At 38.6% G+C, this 27,429-nt stretch overlaps 1 protein-coding gene across 1 annotated transcript; it reads left to right on the top strand.

Annotated features, from left to right (window-relative positions):
• On the top strand, positions 1-27,429 carry LOC149086477 (uncharacterized). The gene is made up of 5 exons (XM_089255819.1): positions 1-283; positions 20,984-21,213; positions 22,777-23,050; positions 24,217-24,342; positions 26,440-27,429. Exons 1-5 carry the CDS (start codon positions 193-195, stop codon positions 26,727-26,729), a joined length of 1,011 nt encoding a protein of 336 aa, XP_089111945.1. The 5' UTR covers positions 1-192; the 3' UTR covers positions 26,730-27,429.

Below are 27,429 nucleotides of genomic sequence, written 5' to 3'. Positions count from 1 at the left end.
ACTAAAGTTCAAGTGGTTCTGTTTTTAAATGTTACGGAAAACAGTCCAGATACCCGAATATCACTCGATTTGTGACACTTCGCGCGAGAATATAACAAGAGCTTCATAGAAATGTGCAAGGTGTAAAATCAACGCGAACACGATGGCCTGGTTTAGGTGGTTGGCATTAAAATAATGATCATGATTTGAAATATGAAGCGAGTCTATCGTGCCCTGTGTTTATGGCTGTGCTTATTGTGGTTTCCCAGAAGAGGAAATGCCGAGAAACGGACTTACATGAAGTGTGAGTTGCTCTTTCTGTTCGATTTATAGACTGCGTTCCTCCACGAAAGTCAATCTGTGATTGGAAAATTTCATTGAGGAACGAAATTCTCGATCGGATGGGATTTCAGAATGAAAAAAGTTGTTTTCTTATTCTGATCTTATTGTTCTTTTATCACCAACCATTGATCTGCGTAAGCAAATAATGGTTTATGATCCCAACAACATAGTTTGGCAGCGTTCGATACATTGCACATACCGTGTATCGTATAACAACAAGGGGTAAAAAAAAAAAACTATTTCTTGTTTTGTTATTATCTAGCTCACTTGATCGAAGGCTAATTAAATTAATTCGGTTAATTTAATTGCAGGAAGATAATTATATTTCATCATATATACAGCGGAACCTCGATATAACGATACTCTGTGGACCAAGAAAAAATATTGTTGCGAAAGGGTTATCGCGTTATATCGAGAGCATTATCATTAAACTGAAAATTTATGCTGTTTTGACATCTCTTCAGAATCGGCATTGTGAGAACCACTATAAAAAATGCATTTATAAATTTTATTCGGCAGCAAAAAATTATAATTGTTTAGATGATGTACAAAATTCAGTTGGTTGTTTCACCTTGTAATGAAGTTTATCGCATAGAACAGGGTGATTCAAAAATAATCATGTTCCAAAAAAACATAACTTGTAATAACACATAAATTCTACTATTTAACAGTAAACGGGGCGTGAAGAAGCAAAGGTTAAATTTTTATTCCCACACATTCAATATTCGAAAAGTGCTTTGTGTTTTAGAATATGCGACATTTTTGTCAGTTGTTTCAGTGCAACGAGCGTAGTGAAGAAATTATGGCACACAGTCGCCCTCCCATCAGATGAGGTTTTAAGGTCTCCTGTTCTTTTGCTATTTGCGAATTTTTCCTTAGGGGTTTCATTAAAAACGCTGTGTACGTGCCTCCACAGCGATACTGATGTTATTAAAAACCCCGAAAGAACAAAATTGATGAGGAATTGAAAAATATATAGATTTCAGCAAAATATGAAAAATTTCGTTGTAGAAATTTCGAAATATTCTAAAAATGTCGTTATAAAAGGGGTTACCTTAGTAAAAAATATCGTTATATCGAAGAAAGTTTAACATAATATATGCGATTCCAAACAAGAGACGGAAAAAATATCGTTGTAGAGAGATTTATCGTCATATTGGGGGGATCATTTTAGTGAGGTTTCACTGTAATATTACATTATTTATCTTAAGAAGCTGAAATACACGAAATAATGTTTGAAACTGTTAATGGGATTAAGTATTGTTTTCCTCTCTTGCGTGTTAATTACAAAAAGAAACTGATGCGTACATTTAATTATATAAAATACTAGGGGGCTCTGCCGCTTGTGGTGGCGGCCCCCCCCCCCTTTTGTCTTCACAACATATCTTGTTTATATCATCCCACATCATCAGAGTGCTATGAAAAGTGACACGTCAAAGCACCAGCTTACTGACGAATTTTACAATAATAAAGGAAAAAGAAAAGCAAATGTGATTCATCGGGGGTCCCCAGACTGGAGCCCTTTTGGACCACGAAAAATTTTCACTTGTATTCATTTTACCAACAAATAAATTCCAGGGCCCCCAATCAAGGACCCGGGACCCAATTCGCAGAATTTTAGCGGAGCCTAGACTGGATTTATCTCGGGCTTCCACTGTTGCAAATTTTACAGTGTAAAACAACAACAAACCAATGCGATTCATTCAGGGCTCCAAAATGAGACCTGTCACCTTCCGACCTAGAAGCTTGTCGGACATCCCCCCTGTGAGGGCCATGAAAAATTTCCATTTGTATTCATTTTAACAACGAATAAAATCCAGGGCCCCCAATCAATTTCCCGAGACCCAATTTGCATGATTTTAGTGGGGCTCCAGACTGGCTTTACTGATGGGCTACTCGGGCTACCGATGTTGCAAATTTTACAATGTTAAACAACAAAAAACAATGAGAGTCATCCATGGGCCCCTAAATGAAACCTGTCAAATTCTCCATGGGGCCACCGACCTGGAAGCTTATCGGATATATCCTCTCTGTGAGGGGAAATATCCGAGGGGTCGGACATCCCCCCTGTGAGGGACCACGAAAATTTTTAACTTTTATCAATTTTACAACGAATAAAATCCAGGACCCCACATCCAGTAGCGGGGACCCAATACTCAGATTTTTAGTGGGGGACCCAGACTGGATTTATCTCGGGCTTTCGCTGTTGCAAATTCTGCAATGTTAAATAACAGAAAAGAATGAGATTCATCCAGGGCCCCCAAAATGAAGTGGGCCCCTGACTCGAAAGCTTGTCGGACATCCCCCTGTAAGTGCCACGGCAAATGTTCATTTGTATTCATTTTACCAACGAATAAAATCCAGGCCCCCTCCTGAATTACCCGTGACCGAATTCGCAAATTTTATGGGCACCCAGACTGGATATATCTTGGGCTTCCGCTATCGCAAATTTTTCAATGTTAAGCAGCAAGAAAACAACGAGATCCATCAAGGGCCCCTGGAAATAAAACCTTTTAACTTCCCCATGAAGAATGTGCGATCCCCCGGATACCTCGACCCTGTGTGTTCGGAGCACTGGTGTTATATGTATATTATACATATACATACTTCTCGGCATGACCCCCCACAAGGGCAGGGCTGACAGGGACCGGAACGATTCTTATCACTTTTTGGTTTTTCACACAGAGGGGACCGTGAAAAGCTGGTTTGGGGGCTTGCCATCTATTCCAGCCTAGGGGTCCTGCTGTAGGATGTGAGAGCCTCTAGGTACATGCACATAACTTGGTCCTGATGGGTCAAATAGGTCCCGATATATATGCAAGAGTTAAATGAAAACTTGACCCAAAATCGTAACCGACTTCCGTAACACAAAATCGTAACAGATTTTCGTCACTCAAAAAACGTCACCGACTTCCGTTACATAAAATAATTACTAATTTCAGTTGCATAGAAACAGGCCCTTTTCGAGTTTGTGATTTTATATTATAGAGTAGATAGAATAGATCTCTTAGGTATTGTGTTATCGAGCATTAAATCTATCACAAAACGTTCGTAAAATGGTGCTTCGCTATTTGATACTACTCCGTTTCCGAACTTGTGTTGAGCTGTGGGAAAATATTTTTCTTACAAGTCTAAGGGAAATAAATTAATTTTTTAATCGTGCTGTGTCTACTTCACGCATTTTATAATATAGTAAAACTATAATTTGCGAACGACATTGATGTCATATAATCTCATTCTACTTCATATTCATTCTCATCTTTTTCACATCCTCATCGTTTCCTGATTGATTGCATGAACAGGGAACAACCAACTGATCAGATTTCAAACCTCTAAATTGAATCTAAAAATTTCATCACAATTTTTTCTTCAGTCTATTTATCGCTCCAGAAGTTTCCCCAACTGTTTGGTAACATTACGGATGACTGTTGCGCATTCGAATCAATGAAAACAATTTCGACCTGCTTTGAATATATCTGTTTGACCCGAGATACAATCTGGGATTTTCTTTGTACTATCTCGGAAATTTACCTAGGCCTTCTGGCTGATCGTTGCCTGAGATTTATTAGCTTTCCTTTCGTCTATCATTCTTTAATCCAAGAGTGAGCGAGTTTTCCATTCTCTCATTGATTGAAGCTCTATTCTCGTCAGAAATCTTTTATTACGCATTCATTTCTTCAGCGGACAACCCAGCATCCATAATCTCCTTTCTCGATTACAAAAAAGTTGGCTGTGCTGATTCAAGAACACCCCTAATCTTGAGTTAGAGGTGTTAAGAGTATTTTATTCCTTACACACACATGCGTATATATATACAGTAGTACAAAAAATACTTTCCTGCTAGGAAATCAGGAAACTTGCTATCCTGAGGATGTCCTCTCTGGAAGCTGACATCACCCTAAATGGATGATGCCACACCCTCAGGTGATTTGACAATGGAAGTACTAGCACTCAGAAATACTAGAGCTCAATGCGGTAGAAAAGAGAAGCTGTATGTCGACTTGTCCCTTACACCAACTAGCCCCGGTTACCCCTACTTTGTTTTCAACGCAATTTATACGGATTGATAGCAAAAGGGATTCATTTTGTAGGATTGAAAATAAATGAATACTTGTAAAGTCGAAAATATATTCCGGTTCGGCATGGACGTTAACTAACACTAACAAATTCCCTGAACAGATCCTACGGATCTCTTGGGAATAGATGATGATCACGTTATTTAAAAAAGAAAGTATTTGTGAGTTTAAAATACAGTGCAACAAAAACAAACAACCAGGAAGCTGTTACTCAACCGTTGTGTGGCTGTACCACAAATTTGTTTAATGCAAGGCATATTCAACTCGTTAACTAATAGATCTTAATACTATTTCTTAACCGTACATGCAACTCGTAAACGTTCCTCTGGGGAATTTCTAAAGAACTGATGCATACCGGAACATGTGTGTGCGTTAAATACGTAGCCCTAACGTATTTATGTTGTTAGACTTATGCTTGTTTCATATAGTACTGTTACTGACACCACCTTCCCGATTAGTATCGTGCTGAAGGTCTGCCTGCTTTTTGCGGTGAGACGGATCCTAATACAGTACAACATGAAATACGTTAAGGAAGTCGCCATATCAATATAATAGCTCTCCGGTTTATTTAGGCGTTAGAAGCAAGCGAGAAAAGCCCTTTATGAAATACTTTTTCAGAAAATCTTCAAATTTTTTTCCCCAGATTGATTGAGTATTGAGGTATTTTTTTTTATACGAGTGGATTTTAAGCACAGCAAAACGGGAAAAAGCGCATAACGTGAATAGGAAGGATGCGTATCACTGTTGCCCATGCCCTCATGCGATTTTTTCGTTTAGTCGTATTCAAAGTTCACTTTCATATAAAGGATACCACGATATTCCAGCAATCTAAAAAGTAGCGACAGACGTGCCGAGAAGCATACATAAGAGGCTTTCCCTGTTTTCTGCAGAGATCTTTGGGGGGGGGGGGGAAACTGGCCATGCCCCCTTTACGTATATAGTAGAAAACACAGCCTGAGCGAGGAGGAGCTCTTGGGAGCCGTGAGGGAGAGCGCCGATCTTGGCGAGCGCTCCTGTTTGCGTGCAATAATGCGATTCTCGAGAGGCACCAATTGAGTTCTCCTTTGGAGCATTAGTACAGAGCGGCACGGTTTACGTAGATGGCATCGCTGTTGTGGTAAAGCAATTTCTTAGACCACTGCGGTGCGTTAAGTGCTGCCAGTTTGAGCATCTTGCACTTCCGTGTAAGAGACCAGAGGTCTGCAAAAATTGCGGTGAGGAAGGACATTGGGCCGTAGATTGCCAACGTGATGCCAAGTGCGTGAACTGTGCTCGCGCAAATCGAGAAAGAAGTGCGGCCTTACCAACAAGCCATCGCTGTACTGCTTCGAGCTGCTTCTCCAGAGGGAGGTCAAGAAGCTTAAGCAAAGCGTTAACTACGAGTTCGACTCGTAGGTTGTTGTCGCAGACAGGCCTACAATGGTATACTATTCAATCATTACACTTCATGCATAGTTAGAAAAATTGATGGCAGATGGCAGCATTACACATAGCAAACATTACACAGAAACAAATTTCACGGAAGGTTCGCTACACACACACACACACATTCCAACAGGTGCATATCTGGTTTAGTAGTAGGTTGTTGTCGCGGACGATGGCGTTAGATGTGTGACGCTAGTCGGGGTTTGTACATAGTATACATAAGTTTACCATATTTCGTATTTAGTTAATAAGACTCTTAAAATCTTAACTGACCCTTTCGTTATCGGGTGATACACTCGGTAATGTACTAACAAATGCGTCTTTTAAGCGGGACGATGAGTCGCAGAGGATGGCAGTTCTTTTAATTTTGACCCAAGGGATGGGTCATAGACCCTCCCGACACGAACGGTCGGTCAACAGGTCCTTTGGCCCTATATTGACTATTTTTGGATCTAATTTCATAAGAATATAAAGACGCAAGTAACACATACATCTTCACTTGAACCAATCGTGCTGAACCATGCTTGCTCTCGCAACGTCGATCCTCAGAATCAACTGTATGTCCTCACGGGCGGGCCAGGTCTTGCGAATTCATTACGTATACAGCAGAACTCAGTGAATACGAGACGCGAAAAAATCGAACATTTGCTCGTATTAACCACTCTTCGCGAAATACAAGGGTGGTCTAGAAGTCTGGACCTGTTTTGAAAAAAAAAGTCGTTACAGATAGAGGCAACCGACTCTTTACGATCACGGGTGTAATACTACGTCCAAAAACTAGTGCAATATATTCAAATAAGTTCTCTGTGTTCTCTTTACTCTATTTTCACCATCGCGAAGCTTCATAGTAACTCTATATAATGAGTTGCTCTTCTTTCCATCCTCTCTTTCTATACTTCTGTTAATGACTTTTTTCTCACACTTATAATGAATCTTTCTACTATACATATAAGAGCGAAAGAGAAGACATAGGGCGAGGACTAAAAAGCATGTAGGGTGCAAAGAGGACTAAAAATACTTTCTTATCTACCTCATCCTTTTTCCTTTTATGTTTTATTCCCCCCCCCCCCCCGATTCTTTCTTTTTCTAACGTGTGGTAAGGTTAGCACAAGGTAACCAGATTTATCGCCGATTCGTGAAATAGAGATAATTCAAATGTCTTGTGAAAAGCTCGTTTAAAAATCTGAATTTCTGGTTTTTTTACCAATCCGTGTCGAGTTGCGAGCTGCATCGCTTGCAGTATCTCACCAGTGTGGAATGCGCCTGAGACACCTTTACTGTACCAAGAACAGCGACGTAAACTAGAGATGGCGTTACGAGTTGAATTACAAACTACCGTATTTCATTCGTGCATACATTGGTGACATTCTTCGCAACTATTGAATGACGTTTAAACAAAAGAGTTTTGATTTTTTGAAAACCAAAACCGTATTAAATGCCTATATATTGGAGTTTTTTCTCTTACATTTTGGTGATTTGGCTCCAGCGTCATTTCTGAAGCATTGAAAACACCTTCAGACGTTTGAAAGGATCAGAAACACGGGCGATTACGATGCTTCCATTTCGTAAGAAATGAAAGAATCGAAATTTAAGAAATTTCTGATGTCTCATAGGAATTTGGACGAGGTGCATGTCCGGTTAAGAAGAGGTAGAATTTGCTTTGGTTTTGGTGCTTTGCCAACTCGCTGTGTTGAATCCCTTCATCACGAAAACGAAAAAAAGCCTTCCGTATGAAATATTAAATGAAAATTTCAGAAGAATTCGGGATCGTGACAAAAATGGAACACTCGCGAAAAAATTAAACATCCCGTATAGACTTTGAATAGGGTTGCACAAAAAAGTCTATGATATGAATAATTCCGTCAAGTCTATTGCCTGCTGATAATTTTCAAAAAAGCTTGAAATTATATTTTTCCTTAAAACGAATATCGAAATTCCCGATATTCAAGTGAAGGTAATTATCACATTAATTAGGATTTTTTGCGAAATTTAATTCAATATTTCAAGATTTTTCTCCAAGTGTTCTTTTATTCAGATCATTTTCAAGCAGAACCAGAAAATGAAGTAAAAACATTGAATTTCTGAGAGTTTGTGCGCGAGGTGATGCTTCAAAAGAAAACAAGTTTTTGAGTAATCGATACAACCTTCGCATTTATACGACATTTTGAATTGAATCTCATTATATTATGTAAAAGAAAAGAATGAATGAATATTTCGCATCGGATGCACAGGCAAAACATTATAATGGTGTTTTTTTTATTTCAAAACTGCAGGGGTGATGGAAACTACATTTGCACCCCGAGTGCATCAACACATGTATCCTCAGTTATATCACATTAAAGATGGAGAAAAAAAAGAGTATAAGATCTTTGAAGGAAAGAGGAGAAGGTGAGGCAGAGTAAAGACTGAGGTTTGTCAAAATAATAGATAATCTTATCGTGTCCTGGTCACGGCCGAACGTAAACAAGCCCATTACATAGTTATTCCTTGTTTGATATTGGTAGGAGAGCGACTATAAATTTAGTGATGACCACAAGTCTAGGCGCGTGCTTCAACATCGTGAACTTCGAACGATAATCAACCTTTTATTATTTATTTATCTGCTATTCGCAGCTGTATCTATCATTGAAAACGAAATTCGAAGGACGAAGATCCTCGCTACATCTCCAACACACACTCTGGTAAGTAAAATAAATTCATCGTGAAAAGGATTCGGTAAAGAATCAGTGATGACAGAATTTCTACGACTTTGAATCACGACGTGACCTCAATCCAACGAATTATATCAGTGTGTCTCAAAGTTATGTCTACAAACTGAAAAAACTGCGGGGGATTGTAAAGAACATGAAAAATTATTGTAAATGAATTGTTTTTGAATCGAAAAATGTTTCATATGCTGGAACCGGATGTGACTCTCCCATAAAATGATGGAAGAGACACAAGATATGAAAACGACACAAGACAGTCAGTACTGAGAACATTTTATAATATTACATCTCTAATGTGATAGTAGGGTTCGATTTCCGCATGCATAAGCTTGGCTTTCGTCCAGGGCTCCGAAATTGCAAGACACCGTGAAATTGTAACAATATAAATATTCACTCATTAGTCAGAGATCTTTGAACCCAGTAGCAGGGGCTGCTTTGCCCAAGGCCCTCTCATGTCAAAGTCTGGCCCAATAAGAAAGCATGGATTTCTTTCTACAGGAGACCTTTAGACCAATGGCAGAGCCGTCCTCACGGGTGTGCGACAGGTGCGGTCACACCGGGCCCCGCACTCACAGTAGTAAAAGTGGAAGAACTATATACACACACATATCACATTCATTTTTTTGTCGTAAACAAGGTGTCTGAGTTTCAACTGATGATTCAAATGATTCTGAAATTTTCATCAATTCTGGAAAATTGTTTCTTTCATTAAATTCCGAGATTTAAAATTTTCATCTCAATTCTGGATTTTTTTCTCTTTGATTAAAGAATGTGATCTTTCAATCTTTTCTCATTTTTAATGCATCAATTTTAAATTTTCTTTAGTTTGCAGGTCATTAGGCTCTAATTAATTCAGTGCGAAAACCGGGTCCCGCATCTGATAAGGGCGGCTTTGACCATTGCTGCATGAAGCTCCTGCTACCTCTAATGTGGATCTCATGGCCACAAGCGTGACCACCTCTGCTATTATTAACTCCAGCAGGTTTATTCGACCTAGTCTATCAGTCATGACGCAAGTCTCTCCTCAGAGAGCAAGCAGACCCTCAACACGATACTACTACTTACATAAACACAAAAATGTATGCCCCAGTCATTCTAACTTCTAATGTAGAGAGAGAGACAGAGAAAGCGAGAACGAGAGAGATTATATAGACGCAGCACCACTTAAACACGAAACACTAATAACTCTGACATCGCAAACACTTAAGACCAGTCACCCACACGCGTTCCGACATGCACCAATTCGTTGAAATTGCCCTGAGGAATGTTTACGAGAAGCAAGTACAGTTAGATAGTTGTCACGGCCCCCACATCCTGCAACAGGGCATCTAGGCTGGAATCTTTGGCGGGCCCTTAGCTAGATTTTTCACAGGCACCTTCATAGCGGATTTTCAATGTGAAAATACAAAAAATGATAACAATCGCCCGAGGCTTGAGCCCTGTCAACCGCATCCTTGTGGGAGGGGGAATAGCAGCAGGCCTAGTAACAGTCAATACGTGTCGATTTGAAGCATGCGTCGCTCCTAATGACACTGACTCTTAAAGCTTCTGTAGATTATCTTTTACTGTGTATCTTACTATATACAGCTATTGCAGGAGCATTGCTAACCTTATGTCACTTTTTACCTCGCGTCTCTTCTACTACAGCGCCATCCGCTGGGTGGCATTCATCTGCTTCTGTATGAATTCGGTTCATCTATATGTTCTCTACCGTCTCTCAAAGTTTGTGTAATTTTCAGGCATCCCGTACATTATACGTAGGCTAGCTTTTTCATTCAATGGCTATCAGGGTTGTTTCTAAGCCCCGGTGTCGAGTCAGATTCCTCTGTCTTCATTGTGCTCATTCATAAATAAATTTTTGCGTAAATTGTGCGTAAATTTCACAGAATCAATCGATTCGATCTTTATAAACATGTGCCACATTGAATCGTGCGAATGACGTCAGTACGTTGTTTGCTCAGCTACAGGAAGTATCGATGTGCGGAATTAGTGGGGGGGGGGGGAACAGAAAACTAGGATTAAAAAATAGAACCAGATATAACTGGAATGCTTACTAGCGGAAGCACCGAAAACTTCCTGTTGACATTGAAATTATAAACAAAAAATTACACTTTCATTAATGAAAGGATTTCAGTCTTTCCGTTCGTTCGGCCCACATTAATACTGTTATCGATGTAATTGAGAGGAGGACACAAATAGCGTGCTTATGACGGAAGTCTTTATTAGCCAATTATAGCCTACCGTAGTGCTTCTCAAACTTTTGAGGCGCACGGCCCCTTTGCTCTAGTCCGCGGATCTCCAGAATATTCCAGTAAATATATTCAACATCCGTAAAAGAACCACTTCAAAGTACAGAGAACAGGACCACATCAATATCACTAGCACGCCGCGACGCACACTTTGAGAACCACTAGCCTACAGCTTGCTTCATGACGTTATTTCAAAAATATTAATAATGATTCTTTTTATATAAAGCAATTGGTCAGTCGGATATAATCGCCAATTAAATTTCAATGTGCAAACGTCAAATGTAATAGCTGATTGGCGCTGTCAAAAGAATCGAAAACATTTGAAAAATTGATGTTTTACTCTTTAAAACCTTTAATATCACATGAAAATTTATGAAATAATTATCACGTAAACATTTCTGGCAAGTCATTTTAATTCTGATTAAAGCCTAAAATCATTTTTTTTTCTTTTTTTCAAAAAAGTATTTAGTACACAACTAATTAATTAACCTGGCACTTTAAAGCACCGTCTCAGCACCATACGCTCACAATAATAATAATAACAAAAACCACAATTCGAATATATTGAATAATAATACAGTTACACGAATGTTTATTTCAAGAAAGTCATAATAAAAAGAAAGCCATCATTTGTTATCTTATATACGCGTTAAGGAAAACTTTGTAAAAGCAGTGTTTTACTGCATTACACTTGCGTTTAATGCAGTAAAACACTTTTGAAGGGGCGAAACGTCTATATAGCTGAATTTTATTAATTAACACATTTAAAAAACACTGGTTGTCCCACACTTGTGCTGTCAATCGTGAAGTAGCTATTCAGCCTTTATATTACTTCAAAATGCCAACAACGTTTGTAAAGGATGTTACAGGGAGGTTAAAAAGAAAATTAGTGGTACAGTACTCTTGTCAGAAGTGAAAGAGTTAAAACAGAAAAGCAACAAACTCGAACGCATCGAAAGCCCATCGAACTACTGTGGATGTATTTTTAGATATGGGCCATATTCTTTAATATTCTGTGCAAACGCTAGCCTTATTCTGTAAACTAACGCATAAACTGGGAAGTTAGGTGGGTAACAAATGCATTTTTTGCTGCCAAGCTTTCGAGTTTGCAGTTCAAGGTTCCGTTTGAATTTCAAAGATAAATTTTGATTTGAAAATAAAAAAACAAGTTTATGTATAAATTATACGTTAAATCTCATCACAGGCCACGAGTTCGCGCAGATTTCGAGGGCCGTCAAACCCTTTAACGAATCAGACCTGATTCGAAAAACAGCATAAATATGAGATTTGATAGCGTTTATATGTATTTTATTATCACGTATTTTACAGGGTGTCCTGTAAGTGCTAGCACGGAATTTATTTTATCAACCGTCCGTCGTAGAGGTATGATTCCAATTTGAAAAATGCTCAACAGGAGTTCAAAAATTACCCTGTATCAGTTTTGAGAGTGAAAATGCAGCGTGTAATAAAATAAAAAAATCTCAATTTTTATACGTTCCCACGTGCTCTAACTTCCAATTAGAAGGTTGCTACCCTTTCTTTCCTGATGCCAACAAAAGAAAAAAAAAAATTCCGTGTTTTCAAGTGCAATATTAAGGGATATTCGAATTCGAAAAATGGAGGAAATTTGGGAAAGAACAGCGTTAAATGCGGGAAAAATGATTTTACCCACTTAAACGCTCTTTTTTCTATATTGTACTTCGAAACATCAAATTTATTCTGTTGGCATCAGGAGAGAAAAAGGAAACAACTTTCTAATTGAACGTTAGAGCGGGGGGGGGGGGGGGGTGGCGTGTGAAAATGTAGATTTTTTATTTTGTTACACACTGTATTTTCACTCTCAAAAAAGGGTAATTTTTGAACGCCTGTTGAGCATTTTTCAAATTGAAATCATATACCTCTCGACGGAATTTTTTTCTTCGTGAAGAGTAATGTATTACGTAAGAAGTATGTTATTACGTAAAATTTCGCCCCACTATATTGGCAAATTTATCCCCAGATTTGCGAAGTGTTATCCAAATGAGATATAGTATTTGAAAAATTGTTTTCCTAAAATCACTACTCTTTTTTGCCAAAATGTGTTCATTTGTTCTCTTTCATTTATAAAGTTACATTTTTTGAGGGAAGGTGCATACAGTGCGTAGTGTTATTACGCGAGCGTTTTTCTACGCTGTCGTTTTAATCAGATTACACGTTGATCAATAAAACAGGGCAATGTTTTTTGAGTTATTGTAAAATTTTATCGAAAACTGTTACGCATAAAAAGCTTCAACGAAGATTATAAAAATGGTAGCTCTTGACGAAGGTGACTGGTGGAAACAGTAAAATAATAACAACGATTCGATCAGAAACTTTTAATCAAACTTAATTATTTCATGAGAGAGAATTGCCATATTAAAAATAACTAGTGGTTGCGGAATTTTTCTATTGGTTATTCATCGAGTCACATTTTCATACAGATTTCTACATGTTGCAATGAAGATATTTCATTTCCTTGTGACCACTACTACTACTTAATCGTACATGCACCTCGTACGTATTCCTCTACGGAATTTCTAGCGAATCGGCACATGCCGGAATGAGTGTTCTGAGTGTATGTGTGGCCCTAACGTATTTATGTTGTCGAGTTGCGATTGTTTCATGTTCGTCATCTATCTTCCATTTTCTGAAGTAAAGATGGAAACTGCTTGAATTTTCATGTTATGTCACTGCTCTCTGCGGAAAGACTTTTTCCTCGTGACTGCTGATTGATTTCTTATCGCTCTAAAATGTTAATAAATTTTTACTTTACCTTTTTACAAGAAAGATTTTGACGACTTCGAAATATATTCCAGCCTATATGATTCGCGCAGAACTTTCTCATGAAATTTCTTTATGGTGGGGGGGGGGGGGTATTTATAAGAGGGCGATTGTCCCGTGTCCCTCTATTACCAGAAACGTACTTCAGGCTCTAGCAGTATCAGGCATTACTAATTTCGCCACCCCTTTGAGATGCTCTTATATTCTGTGTTTCTTAATTTTTTTCCCCAAAAATCATTTTCTTTCTCCTTAGCTCTCAATTTTCAAAATGAAAGATACTCTTTACTGTTTGTTCTCTAAATATGCTTTTGAATATTGTTTCATACACACACCCATAAGATAAATGAGAGGTCGTAAAAATTGTAAACTGTATTTGTTAGGCTTTTCATGGACAGTTTATAACAGTGATCGATTTCATTCAACAAGCTTATTGTGTTAATAAAGTTAATTGTGTTGCAGAATTACAATGAAAAGCCGTGGCGTAACCATGACTCCCACATCTAGGGCTAGGCCCCTAGACTGGGATCGTTGGCAGGCACCCAAGCCAGACTTTTCACGGGATAGTTATATAGTGAATGTATGGGATAAAAAATGATGATGGTTGTCCAAGGCCCCAGAACTGGAGTCCTGCCAGCCCCACCCATGTGGGGGGGGGCGTGAATGCAGGGCCGTCTTAAGAGCACCACGGGGGCCCCCCGGGCTAAATGATTTGCCTGAGGCAAATTTACATCCATACTCCTCGAAAACCTCTACAATATCTCATTTTTGTGAGCCCCTCCTCTTCTTTTGAACACCCAGGCCATGCCCGGGTTTTCCCATGTGTTAAGACGATGAATACAAAATGCAAACCTTCGGAAACATCCAAGTTGGGAACTGGAAGAAAAATCTCACCTCAAAATTGTTAGCGGTACTTTATTCATTTAAACAAGAGAAACCAAATTGACACACACGTTGTGTGCAACTATGATCAAAGGAAAAACATTTTTAATTTTGGGTACAGATCGAGTAAAATTTTGAAAAAAAAACTAGTTTGCTTTTTCTTGATTTATCTTTAGGGTTACACCAATATTATCCAGTTTCAAAAACGCCAAGTTGTACGTTTGATGCATGTTTGATGATTTTGGCAAGATTTTGAAGTGACGTCATCAATTTTTAAAGAGGTATAACTCATTTATTATGGGTCAAATCAAAAAACTCTGAAAACACTTTTCCATATTAGTTTCTCACAAGGAATCACGTGTGTAATTATTGGGCGGTCGACAGTTACCACCCTGTGTATGATTTGTTATTTAGTAAATGGTGAACGCTGAATTAGGTGTCGTTTAGTCTGATGGAACGCACTCAACAATCTTCTGAGCTGAAGAAGTTTGATTTCGATAACCTTGTTTGTTATTTTACTTATTAAAGTGTGGCGCGTGACGAACAGGATTTTTTCCGCGTACTGTAGTTGTTTTCAAACCCGAATCTGGCTTCAACTTCAGAAATGCGACCGGAAACAAAATGATTCGAATGAAACGTCGCATCAACGAAGATGAATTCGACTAGAAAAGAAAATAGGATTTTGAGAGGAATCGAGACAAAGACCACACACGACAATGATTATTGCCATTCATCTGAAAAGGAAATTTCCGGGCGAATTTGAGCTTGGTATTTGACCTCCATGCTTAGATATTTGACTTTTCCGAATACTGATGAAGAGTGGGGTCAGTAGATCATATCCACGGATTTTATTGTGGAGTTTCATTTTTCTCCTCGTTGGTGGGAAAATTAGCGTACGGGAACACACGTGCTTCTCCAGCGCAACCAAGTCGTTGAACTTGCATCTCGATAAAGTTGCGAACAGCTTCCTCGAATATCTATCTATCGATCGATCTTTATTTCGCTGTTTATGGTCAACATCTTCCCGTTCACTGCTCGAGTGAAGGGGGGGGGGGGGAGGGAAGTAACGCATCTCGCAGTTGGAAAAATATAAGTGATGACTCCATACGAGAAATAATTTACTCCATTCCTACGGAAACACTCCCACCGTGACATGGATCGTCACCTTTGCTTAGTTTTCATGAAATAGTATCATTAGTAGATTAATTTTTAATGGTAACTGAGATGTTTCCCAAACCTTTTTTTCATTCTGAAGTCTTATACAGGGTGTCCCGCAAGTCTTGGTTCGACCTTTATCTATCTCATCAACCGTTTGTCGTAGAGGTGTGATTCCAATTTAAAAAATGCTTAAAAAGTGTTGACGAATCACTCTGTACCAGTTTCGAGAGAGAAAATACAGTGTGTTCCTAAATAACAAGTTTACATTTTATATGCTCCCCCGTCCTCTAATTTCCAATTAGAAAGTTGGTGCCCTGTCTCTTTTGAGGTCAACAAAACATACTCCACGTTTCTAAGTGTAATATTCGCTGAAACATTTTAATTGAAAAATCGGAGAAAAGTTGGGAAAGAACGGCATCAATTAACGGACAACGTTTCTTTTCCTTATTTATGTGTTTTTTCCTCCAAACCTTTTTTATTTTCGAATTCAAATATCTCAGCGAATATTGCACTTGAAAATGTGACTTTTTTTGTTACACACTGGAGAGATCAGGCAACAACGTTCTGATTGAGGTTTTGAGCACGGGATGTTCGTGTAAAAATTTAGATTTTTTTTCATTTTGTGACACACTGTATTTTCATAGCCAAAACTGGTACAGGGTAATTTCTGAACACATTTTGAGCATTTTTTTAATTGGAATCATACCTTTTTGATGAACAATTGATGAGATTAAGGCCGAGTTGAGACTTGAAAGACACCCTGTGTACTCCTGTCACGAAAAGAGTTACAAATGGTAAAATATATGTCTCTCTCTCTCTCTCTCTCATGCTATAGATGCATTTAATATAATCGTAGAATTAGCCCGGATTATACGAGCTATAAAAGAGGGGGGAAAAATATGGTTAATATCCTGATAAGGGCACAAAGGTTGCCTCGAACCAGGAAATTTCAGGACATTGATTTAATTTATCTCGAATGACATATTTTCCGTTTAGAAAATGCAAGTGAACGTTTTAGGTCGAGTGTGTTTTGGTGGTTAAGATGTTAGATCGAGGGAGTCTTGGAAGAAAAAAGGTAATATAAAAGAGGGAGGGAGAAACCCACAGTAGGTTGTTGTAGGTTTACCAGTGTGGTGTCTGTGTGGAGGTATTCATGTCGTTGGTGCTGCTACCTATTTTTCAAATTAGAAATGACTAATGCAGTATCGAGATGAAAGCATTTTTTTAATTGTAAAAACAACGCCAATGACAACTGCAGAACAGACGCTGTTTCTTAAACAACAGTTAAAAATGATGGTTGGCAGGTACTAACTTTTAAGACTTTCGTGAACATCATTTGCAAGACGAGTTTCTTCGGCTGTCAGGCCCGCGGGAGAGGGAATTCTCATACAACCTTTCGCTGGCTTAGGAGTCGGGCATCCTCGAATAATTGGGATCGACACTGGAGTGTGAGAGAAAGGTTGTACGAGAATTCCAACTCACGGGCCTAACAACCAAAGAACCTCCGAATGTCTTGCATGAGGGTTAGTCCATAGGGATACAGGATGAGGGCGATCTCGTCTCTTCCCCCCGTTCAGTAAACAAATTGTATTATTGGCATAAGTGGAGATACACCCTCGCCATACGTTCAGTATACACACCATCAGTGATTCGCCTCCCTCCCCCCATTTCGAGGAAACTATATCCGCTTAACTGTTAGTCTTACTGCCTTGTGTGGTATAGACGTAACTTGGGGGTAATTTGTCTCATGAAATTAATATTTTTAAAAATTTAACACAGGTATCTTCAAGGCCGAAACTAGATACTTGGTTAGCCGGTATGCATTTTTGTGCCCCGGTCACGAACGAACGGTCGAAAAGAGGACAAATTGCAAAATCCTTCTCCCTCATCGGTCCTTGCGCCTGGTGCACGAGACCCGCTTGCTGCTCCACAAGTAGCAGCTCTCAGCATCTTTATAGGAGGATGTAGATTTGAAAGGCTGTGTGGGCACGATGATGATAATGCCAATGCATTATGCATATACAAGGGACATAGGTAACAGGCCATATGGCATTTTACTGGCAAAAACCGTTGATTCTATAGGCATATTTCCAATTAGAAAGTGTCCAAATAATGTGTAGTACTCATATATGTCATTCATGTTGCAAGGGGTTGTATGGTTATTAAAATAAGAAAACTTTTTATACAGTCCACGTGTGCCCAAAAACCCAATTACAAAATTGTTTCAAAAAAAAATTTCCTCGTTTCTGAGTGCAATGTTCCCTGAGATATTCGAATTCCAAAAACAGAGGAAAATAGGGGGGGGGGGAAGAAACAACATTAAAAGCGAGTAAAACGGTTTTACTGGGTAAATGGTGTTACGCGGACTTTATATAAACAGTTTTCTTATTTCAATAAGTATGCAACCCATGAATGATATATCTGAGTTCCACACGTTATTTGGATACTTTTTCTAATTGGAAGAATGCCTCTAGGATCAACGGTTCGCCAGTAAAATGCTAAACGCCCTGTTACCTATGTACACTGTATATGCAACAGGCGGCTCCACCATTGGCGGGGGCATGTCCCCCGCATTTCCGCCCATCAGGTTACAAATCGCATTGGCATCTCATAAAATTTTTGGCCGCGAGCCACACTGAAATGCGTATTTTATCATCATGAGTTGGAGGAATCTTACAATATTATTCCCAGACTGATTTGCGGCCATGGTAGACACGAAACCAAGTGCTGATGTACGCATTGTCATGACAAGGGTTATCGGTAGCATCGATGGAATAGCAATTTAGTATTGAAAGATGGCGACAACTGAGCCTTTGTAATCTTCTGGAAAATCGTTTCCTTATCTCATCCCCCATCTTTATCTCGTGATCTTTAAAAAAGAGATCATCATGCGTTCTACTCAAGAAATTGCAGCAGCAGCAGCGCTTGTGAATAACTAGGGATGTTTTCGGATTTTGAATGAATATTTGTTGTTAATCAAAAACAATGAAAGTAAAAAATAAAACGCAAACAACATCAACAACAGACAAAGATGTTGCGGGAACATGATGACTAAAAATATAAACAATGATTTCATTGCAGAGCGTTTCTTCCAATGCTGCACAGTAACTCGAATGTATCGGATCGAGTTTTTAACATATCAAGAAGCCGTAATTTTCAACGATAATGGTTGTCTCGGTGATATAGCATGGGAAAATGAGATTATTTCCAGCTATCGGCACGCGAAGCTATTTTGTTTAGTCCTCATCAGCCCGATACAGTAGTATCTCAACATACGAATTGTTCTGGCGAGCAACGTCAAGCGAAAAATATCTGCTAAAATTTTCCCTACTTGCGAACAAAAATTCGATTAACCCCTTCACGTACAGGTGTTTGGCAACAAATTGGAGCCGCTGTGGTGGTCGAGTGGTTATAGTGACGGACTCGCGATGCGAGGATCCGGGTTCGAACCCCACAGTGGTGGTCGGCTGAAGTTGGTTTTCTGTGGTTCCCAACTTCAAGCTTCAAGACGCAAATGCGAGCCGATCTCCCCGTTAAAAAGTCTCGCCACAGAGAGCAACAGTCCTACAACGATAAATCATTCAATCATAACACTTCACTCATAGTTAGAAAAACTGGTGGCAGATGGCAGCACTACACATAACAAGCATTACGGAGAAACAAAAACTTCACGTCAGGTTTCACTACACGTACACGCACATTTCCGCATGTACCGATTCGTTGGGGGTTGCGGAGAGGGGGGGGGTGTGGGCGGGGTGCATGTGTGGTGTAGCAGTAGTAGGTAGGGCCTCCAAAAAATGGCTCGGGGATCCATGATGTTCTTAAGTCAGCCACCTCGTTGGGCAATTTGCCTGTTGTGGCGTTGTATTTGTATTGTATTGTACTATTTGGCCTTTCGGCGATAAATCTGGCAACTTTATTCTACCCTAACCGCACGTTAAAAAAAGGACGAAGGTGAAAGCAAGAAAAAAAAAATAGAAGAAAAGCAAGAAAAGAATCAATAGAAAAACAGTATAATAGACGAGTAGACAAGAGAGTATACAATAGCGTTCTCTTTCGCTCATACATGTATATAGCAGAAAGATACATTATACGTAGGGAAAAAATCACTAACAACAGGCGTATAGAAAATAACGGGCAGGAAAAAGGCAACCTCCGTTCATAGGGTTACAAGAATGGGTTCGCGATAGAGAGGAAATGTGAAAACACAGAGAACTGGATATTGAATCCACTGGCGTTCGGTCGGTTCGTCCGTGATCGTAAAGGGATTAATACGAGAAACAACTTATCCAACACATGAAAGCTCGAGAGTTATTATATGAGCTGAGGCTACCTTGGATATCAGACTGTCTTGTGCACCGTATTTTATTCGCAAGCATAAACAAAATGTAAGCGTGCCAAGTATATTGTGTAGTGAACTATGCTACTAATTAATGTTAATTCAAATAATTGATATTTTTTTTGGGTGGCGTGAATTAATTAATTTTACATGATAAACATTTTATCCAGGATACCATATTTTCATATCACGAGAGACTTAATGAGCAACGAATTAAGTAGTTGATACGCTTTAATACGGGTGACGGAAGAGAACTAGTTTCATCCGTTGAAATATCACTATATTAAAAATTGTGATCAACTTTTCCGCTGAGCAGAGGACGGAGGAGAAGGAGTGTGTACCTGAAAACTTTTCATTATCATAAAAACGTATGTAGTATTTTTACGCTCCGTTTTTTTTGGTTTTGTTTTCTTTTTTTGCATTTAAAAATATTTAAAAATTCTACAGAAAAAGTGTGTGAGAGAGAGATAGAAAAATAAATATATTCTTCTTCTACATATACATGAAAATACAATCAAATTAGGACACCTGTTATTGTTTTGTTTTACGAAGTTCTTGAAACCACTTTCCACGGAAAAAAAAATGACCGACTAGGTCAGTTTGAATACGTGAAAAATTACAAAATTCAAGAATTTCGACTATATCGATATCTCGACGAAATCTTCCTCAAATGTTTGGGGTCGATTATTTCGGTCCAACAAAGAGAGGTGTACAACTTTATCAATTGAATTTTTTTTTTTTGATTGGGGTCGTGTGCAAATTTCGATTTTGTATTTTTCCCCCAATTATCATTTTATGAAATTATCACATCTAAATCTCATCTTCACGCTACCTAATGTGCTCTAGAATAGGCAAAAAAAATTTTTTTTGTGAAACTCACCATACGGTTTAAAAGAAAATGAAAAATTATTTAAAGGAACTGAAAAGCGCACGCGCTTTTGGCAATAATGCATAAACTTAAATTAGATATACGTTTACGTACGGAATTATTCTGATCGTTTTTATATGTCTTTCACGCCGATTTCATAGATGACATGGCGGCCATTTGTAAGAGTCACCACGACAAATTCAAAATCAACATGCATCATTCAGGAACGGGCTCTACCGGAATTCTTCAAGCCACCGACTATTTGTCCGAAATCGAGGAGCACGTGTGCAAGGCCGTCATCAGACCACCGGACGGATACGGCGTTGTCTTCAATTTGGAAGACGTCAAACTTCGCAGGGATGCGAATTTTGAATGCCGAGATCACCTCAAAGTAGGTTTCAATATTAGGCAATAAAAATAACATTTCTATTTCTTTAACCCTTTAATTGGCAAACATTGAAATATTTAGAGGAAAAGCTTTTTGAGGGTTTATATATACATAAAGAAAATGAGTTACCCTGAATGCTATTTTGCATCATAAAAAAAATTTACTGTCTATTTAAAAAAAAATAAAGGGATGTTGAACTTTGGAGAGCACACTTTATTTATAGGGTTTACATAGATTTTAATGATATAAAAATGAAAATTTATTGTTTAACAACTCAATTTCTATCATTTCTGAAGAATGCGCAGCAATATGTCTCCTCCACACATGGCATTTCCCTCCAAAATGCAAAGCTGGACAAAGCCAAACAATTCTTGTAAATGACTCTTCAAGAAATAGGAGACATGTGTGCCTTCGAGCCATTCTGCTGCAATTATAAAAACTTCATGAACGGCTCACAAGTAAAAATCGAATGCTTAGGAAATGCTCAGAAACATCAACGCCGAAACGAGCTCAGAATATAAAATGCTTTTATTTTGAAAATTTTGATAAGAAACTCATGTTGCTTGAGAGCAACACTTCCAAATAAAGGGTAACGATATCGATACGGTTTCAAGTACATCATATGATCGTGATGCATTTGAAATTTCACGAAATCAATGCAGCTTTGCTTCCATGCCATTCGAACCTGTCCCTGACCATTCCGCTTTAAGCATAGGACGTGAATTTTAAGTACATTGAAATTTGAATACATTGAAGCCACAATATATGGAGATCACGACCTACCTAAAAAAAACCACCAAACACAATGTTCGTAACTTATACACTATGTACGACAAACGCGAAATCAAAATCTCGGGCGAACTCTAGCACGTGAAAAGATGCACCGGCATCGGGCCGCAATAAATAGGGACCATGAAATAGAATCAAAATACATTGATTGTATATATCGTTTTGACTTTAACTTCTTGACATAAAGCTTTTTAAATTATATCACTTTATAAATATGTGTTATGAAAAATTTAGTCATATAGATTTGTACCTAGTAGTACCTTAATAACAATGCAGACGGAACCCCTCCAGGATAGGGTTTTGATGGATTTAAGTCAAGTCAATACTTTTAGTGGGGCCCCCTACGTTGTTTCTATAGCATATTTTTCAGATCAAAGATGTAAAAATATGAATAATATAAATAAAAATAAGGGCTGATATCCGGGCTTTTATAAGCTTATAGCTGGGACTTAGTCAACTTCTCTCTTTCTCTCTTGGGTGCAGACTTGCCTACATATATTGTAGAGCAGCGGTTTTCAATGTGTGGGTCGCGACCCTCTAGGGGGTCACGTTAATGAACTGGGGGGGGGGGATCGCGAAAGGTTCTACAAAATGAATACGTCCGAACAAACAAATATTTTTATTTTTCATGACGTACCACAAAATGCCCAAGCCATCGTTTCGCAGAAAAGAAGGCCCCAATCGTCAATCTCAGTTCACTTTGTTACAATTTTTGAAAAGTAAACAAAATTGAGTCTTTCATCTTTCATTGAAAACCAAGATGTTGTTTTGTTGCAGATTTACAACGAGACTTTCAACGCGAGCACGGCTGCGCCGGTTTGTAGCGAGTGCTGCAAGTTCAAACGGGTACCACTTATATGCAACGGACGATGTGGTTACGAAGAAGACGGAATGCTTTGCGAAGAATATTGTGGACAAGACGACAACACCGTTCTCATGGGTACCGGAAGGTCGATCTCTGTTCATTACCACACGAGGTGCGGATCATGCACCATCGAGAAAGAAGAAATCGGCTTCCGCATAGTCTTCACCGCCTACAAGATTCTGGGCCGTAAGTGATACATTATACACTTGACGACGTTTGTGCGTTGTGGAACGCAAGCCCAGAAATTTCGAAGCAACTAGAGATGTGTTTAAATAGTTAATAGTAAGATATTTAATAAATATATAAGTAATGAATATTTTTTTTTTGTGAGCTTTCCGAGTTATGTCTCGTTCCAAGCTTTGTGTGGACTAATTTAGCATCCGATAGCAAAATAAAGTAGAACTCTACAAATGGGGAGAAAGCAAAGGAGATTTTGAATTTCGCACTACTCTTACATGGAAAAAAAAAAATCAAGATTATTTAAGAAACTTCATCAATATTTAAAACTGTCTAAGTTAATAACCATCATAGAGAGTGAGATGGGGTTTCAGCCTAGGGAAGATCTTTTCTGGCTATTCTGCCGAGTTGAGCTCGGAAAGAAAAGTCCACTCGTGTCCACCGGGAATCGAAACTCAGTCCTCTTGCAATCGTGACAAGCACGCTATCTGTATACACCACGGAAGACACGACTTTCCTTTCCTTATTGGGGGAGGAAACTACTACTACTTAACCGAACATGCGCATCGTATACATACCTCTACGGAATTTCTAACGAATCGGCACATGCCGGAGAATGTGTGTTCTTAGTGCGTGCTTGGGCCTAACGTATTTTTGTTGTCGAGTTGTGCTTGTTTAGTGTTCATGCTGCCATCTGGCTTCCATTTTCTGAAATAAAGATGGAAATGCTTGAATACTGGGGGGGGGGGGGGGAACTGGACTCCTTACTGGATTATGAGGACGGCTCTTTTTGAAGTTAAATGAGGCTGGTAAGTCTTTATTTCAGCTCGTCAAGCCACAGTGCTTGAAATAAGGAAAGCTAAGTATGTTTCCCGTCGTGTATACAGGTAGCGAGCTTGCCCATATTTCGAGAGGACCTTGTTACGTTCCCAGCAGTGACCAGTAGACTGTTCTTCCCGTTATTCTCTTTCTTTAATAACTATTTTCAAAGGGAAGTTAAATGTATGCGATCGCACAGCCAAGATCAATATCCCAAAATCAATATGGCATACTATGCGACCGTAATACCGTTTATTGCACTCATTAGCTATTTCATCTCTTTGTCCAAAATTATTTGTTTATTATTTGAGTTCGACTTTTATTTATCTGAAAATTCGCTCTTCCCGTACTCTTAGCATGCGACTGGCCGTTGAGTTTCCAATGTGATAATGGCAGATGCATCTGGGCCGGACTCACGTGTGACGGCCACAATAACTGTGGTGACATGAGCGACGAGAGCAAGACTGGCAAAGCACAATGCGGTAAACAATAAAACTAGTTTACTTTTTTCTTTGTCATCAAATTAACTATTATAATGGTATACAGGGTGTACAGGTGTGTAGTATCTTTCTCTCATCAACCGTCCATCGCAGAGGTATGATTCCAATTTAAAAATGCTCAACAGGTGTTCAAAAATTACCTTGTACCAGTTTTGAGAATGAAAATACAGTGTGTAACAAAATAAAAAATGCAAATTTTTACACGGTTCCCCGTGCTCTAACGTCCAATTAGAAAGTTGTTTCATTTCTCTCTCCCGATGCCAACAAACAAAAATTTCATGTTTCCAAGTACAATATTCACAGAGATATTCGAATTCGAGAAAGAAGAGCGTTAAAGCGGGTAAAATCATTTTTCCGCATTTAACGCTGTTCTTTCCCAAATTTCCTCCATTTTTCGAATTCGAATATCCCTTAATATTGCACTTGAAAACACGGAATTTTTTTTTTCGTTGGCACCAGGAGAGAAAGGGTAACAACGTTCTAATTGGAAGTTAGAGCACGGGGGGAACGTATAGAAATTGAGATTTTTTATTTTGTTACACGCTGAATTTTCACTCTCAAAAATAGTACAGGGTAATTTTTGAACGCCCGTTGACCTTTTTTTTAAATGGGAATCATACCTCTACGACGGACGGTTAATGAGATAATAGCCGTGCTGTCACTTACAGGACACCCTGTATATAAATAATATAATGTATACAATATATAAATAATTATTGATTATGTGATTGTGATTATTCATTACGTGAAATTAAAAGAAAAAAAATTCACTAGTCTCGAAACATGAAAGTAAAATTATTACGATGCCTGATTGTGGGCAAAACAAAAAAAAAATTTAATTTCCTTAATTTACACCCTGTACCTACGTATATGTACAGTATATTAGTTATTGCATTCATGTATGCATTATTGCTTATATTTATTGTTTTTCTTTTTCGATTCGTTATTGCGAGTAAACCCGTTATGAGAGTGAATCGTTGCCCCTTTCCGAAATGTGGCGAGTAAATGGCGTATTTTTAATAATGTACCAAACCACTTAATTTATTTCATCGTAGAGTAACGAGCGTTTTTTTTTGTGTCGGAGGACCGCATCCGTGAAAATGCTCTGGCAAGATATATCGTTTTGTTTTCCCCGACAGCATTTTACGCAGAGCCGGGAGGCACGCGACTCGTTCAGAATTTATTGAAAACACACACGAGACGGCTTCTCTTCACCGTAATATCATTACAGATGATGATATGCAAATGTGCGTGTAATGCATGGAAAGATGGAGGGGCATGGCCATTGTTTAGAACTGCGGGTGCTCGACTTGAGCTCTACCGAAGAGATTTTGATTTCTGAATCACGGCTTCTTCAGTGGTTGTACAAGTATACAGGGTGTACTACAAAAATTTTAATGAATTTTAAAAAATCATGAAAAATTCACAAATTGACGAACCAGGGTGCGGTTTGTGTCTTAGACTTGTCAATAGTCAGATTTTTTTGACATAAGAAAGAAATAATTTAAATTCTCACCGATAGGTAGCACCACATTAACGAAATACATGAAATGCATCTTGATTATGCAGCACAAACATTTGTTTTCACTCGAGAATGTAAAAACAAAACACAAATGTTCAATGTGTCCACCACCAGCATATGCGAGAGAATCCTGCAAACCATCGCGGAAGAAAATAATTTATATTTGCGTGCAGCATGTCGTAATCTGTAGCAGGGATCTCGCGACGCACGACATCTTTCAGTTCATACAAGGTTGAATGCTGCTTTTACATTCTGAAGGGAAGAGAATGCTTTCTGCATAATCTAGATGCACTTCACACATGCATTTTATTAATGCGGCGCCTCCTATCGGTGAGAACTTTATTATTGTCTCTCTCTATATTTCTTTTGTGCCAAAAAAATTATACTCTTTGACAAGTCTAAGGGAAAACCACAACTCGGTACGTCGATTTGTAGATTTTTTATGGCTTTTTAAACCCCGTATAAATTTATGGGACAGCCCGCACTTTGGAATTTAAGTTCATCGTAACATGTTTATCGTTCGTGAGTTTATATGCTTGATTTTTTTGTGTTTGCAGGAGGATTCACATCGCCTGTCAAAGTGATTATCGTTACGAGTGCCGTCACAGTTACGGTGCTTCTAGGAGTCGTGCTGGCCTACTTGCCAAAGCTTTCTTGGGCTTTCCTGTGTCTGAGGAGAAAAGAAGCAACTTTTCCTCTGGGTCGAAAACGCTTCGAGATCAAGGGAGTCCAGAGTCAGAGGTGCTCCGGCAGAAGCATCAACAGCAAGTCTAAAAAATTCATACCACCGAAAGAACGTTTGCCTGGGATAACCGAACACGACGTCGAAGTTTCTACATCGATGTGAACGGGCGTGTTAATCAATTAGGACATTTTACAGATATCATCGGATAGGTGTTCTTGCTTCGCCGTCCTTTCCGATCGCGTTCGGATCTTGTGGAAATTCTTCCGCGTTCATTCGGGAGAAGATGAAATTATTTTCTTTGAGCCAAGTTTCGAAGTGTGCAGATGATGGTTCTCTTCCTTTTTTTTTACAAATGTTTAGAAAATCACAGACAACAACATTATAATGTTTGTGTGATTGATGTGTTTATTTATATCAGGAGGAAAAAAACAATCTCAAACAATTTTGTGGCTCGAAGCTTTCCGAGTGAAACGATTTTACATTTTAATTTTTGAAGAAAACAAATGTGTCTGGGATGTAGTAATTTTTTTATACATGTATATTTTGATGTATGTATTTTCTGATTTTTTCTCGTTTACCCCAGCTGCTAGCCAGCAAGTTTTATACAAAAAAAAAAGAACATTTGAAAAAATGACACGGGATAATTTTTTTTATAAAATTTTTCTTTATCGTCTTGTCCTTTGTCAGTAAGATTTTTAACACGAAGAGCTAGAGATACCATATCAAAAGGAGTATATCAAGCTATCGACCACTGCGGTAGCAAAGTTAAAATCGACGTGCTTATGAGGGAATGCATAATATAAGCCATTCATATTTAAAATTCCTTACAAAATAAAAAAAAAAAGAGTCCTACATCTGAAAT

This window comes from Pholcus phalangioides, unplaced genomic scaffold (assembly GCF_987345545.1).
Source record: "Pholcus phalangioides strain wild (caught in Gottingen) unplaced genomic scaffold, Ppha-v1.0 ptg000004l_1, whole genome shotgun sequence".
NCBI classification, from domain to species: Eukaryota; Metazoa; Arthropoda; class Arachnida; order Araneae; family Pholcidae; genus Pholcus; species Pholcus phalangioides.
Note: the sequence above shows the minus strand (reverse complement) of the source record. Positions and strands in the feature narration are given on the sequence as shown.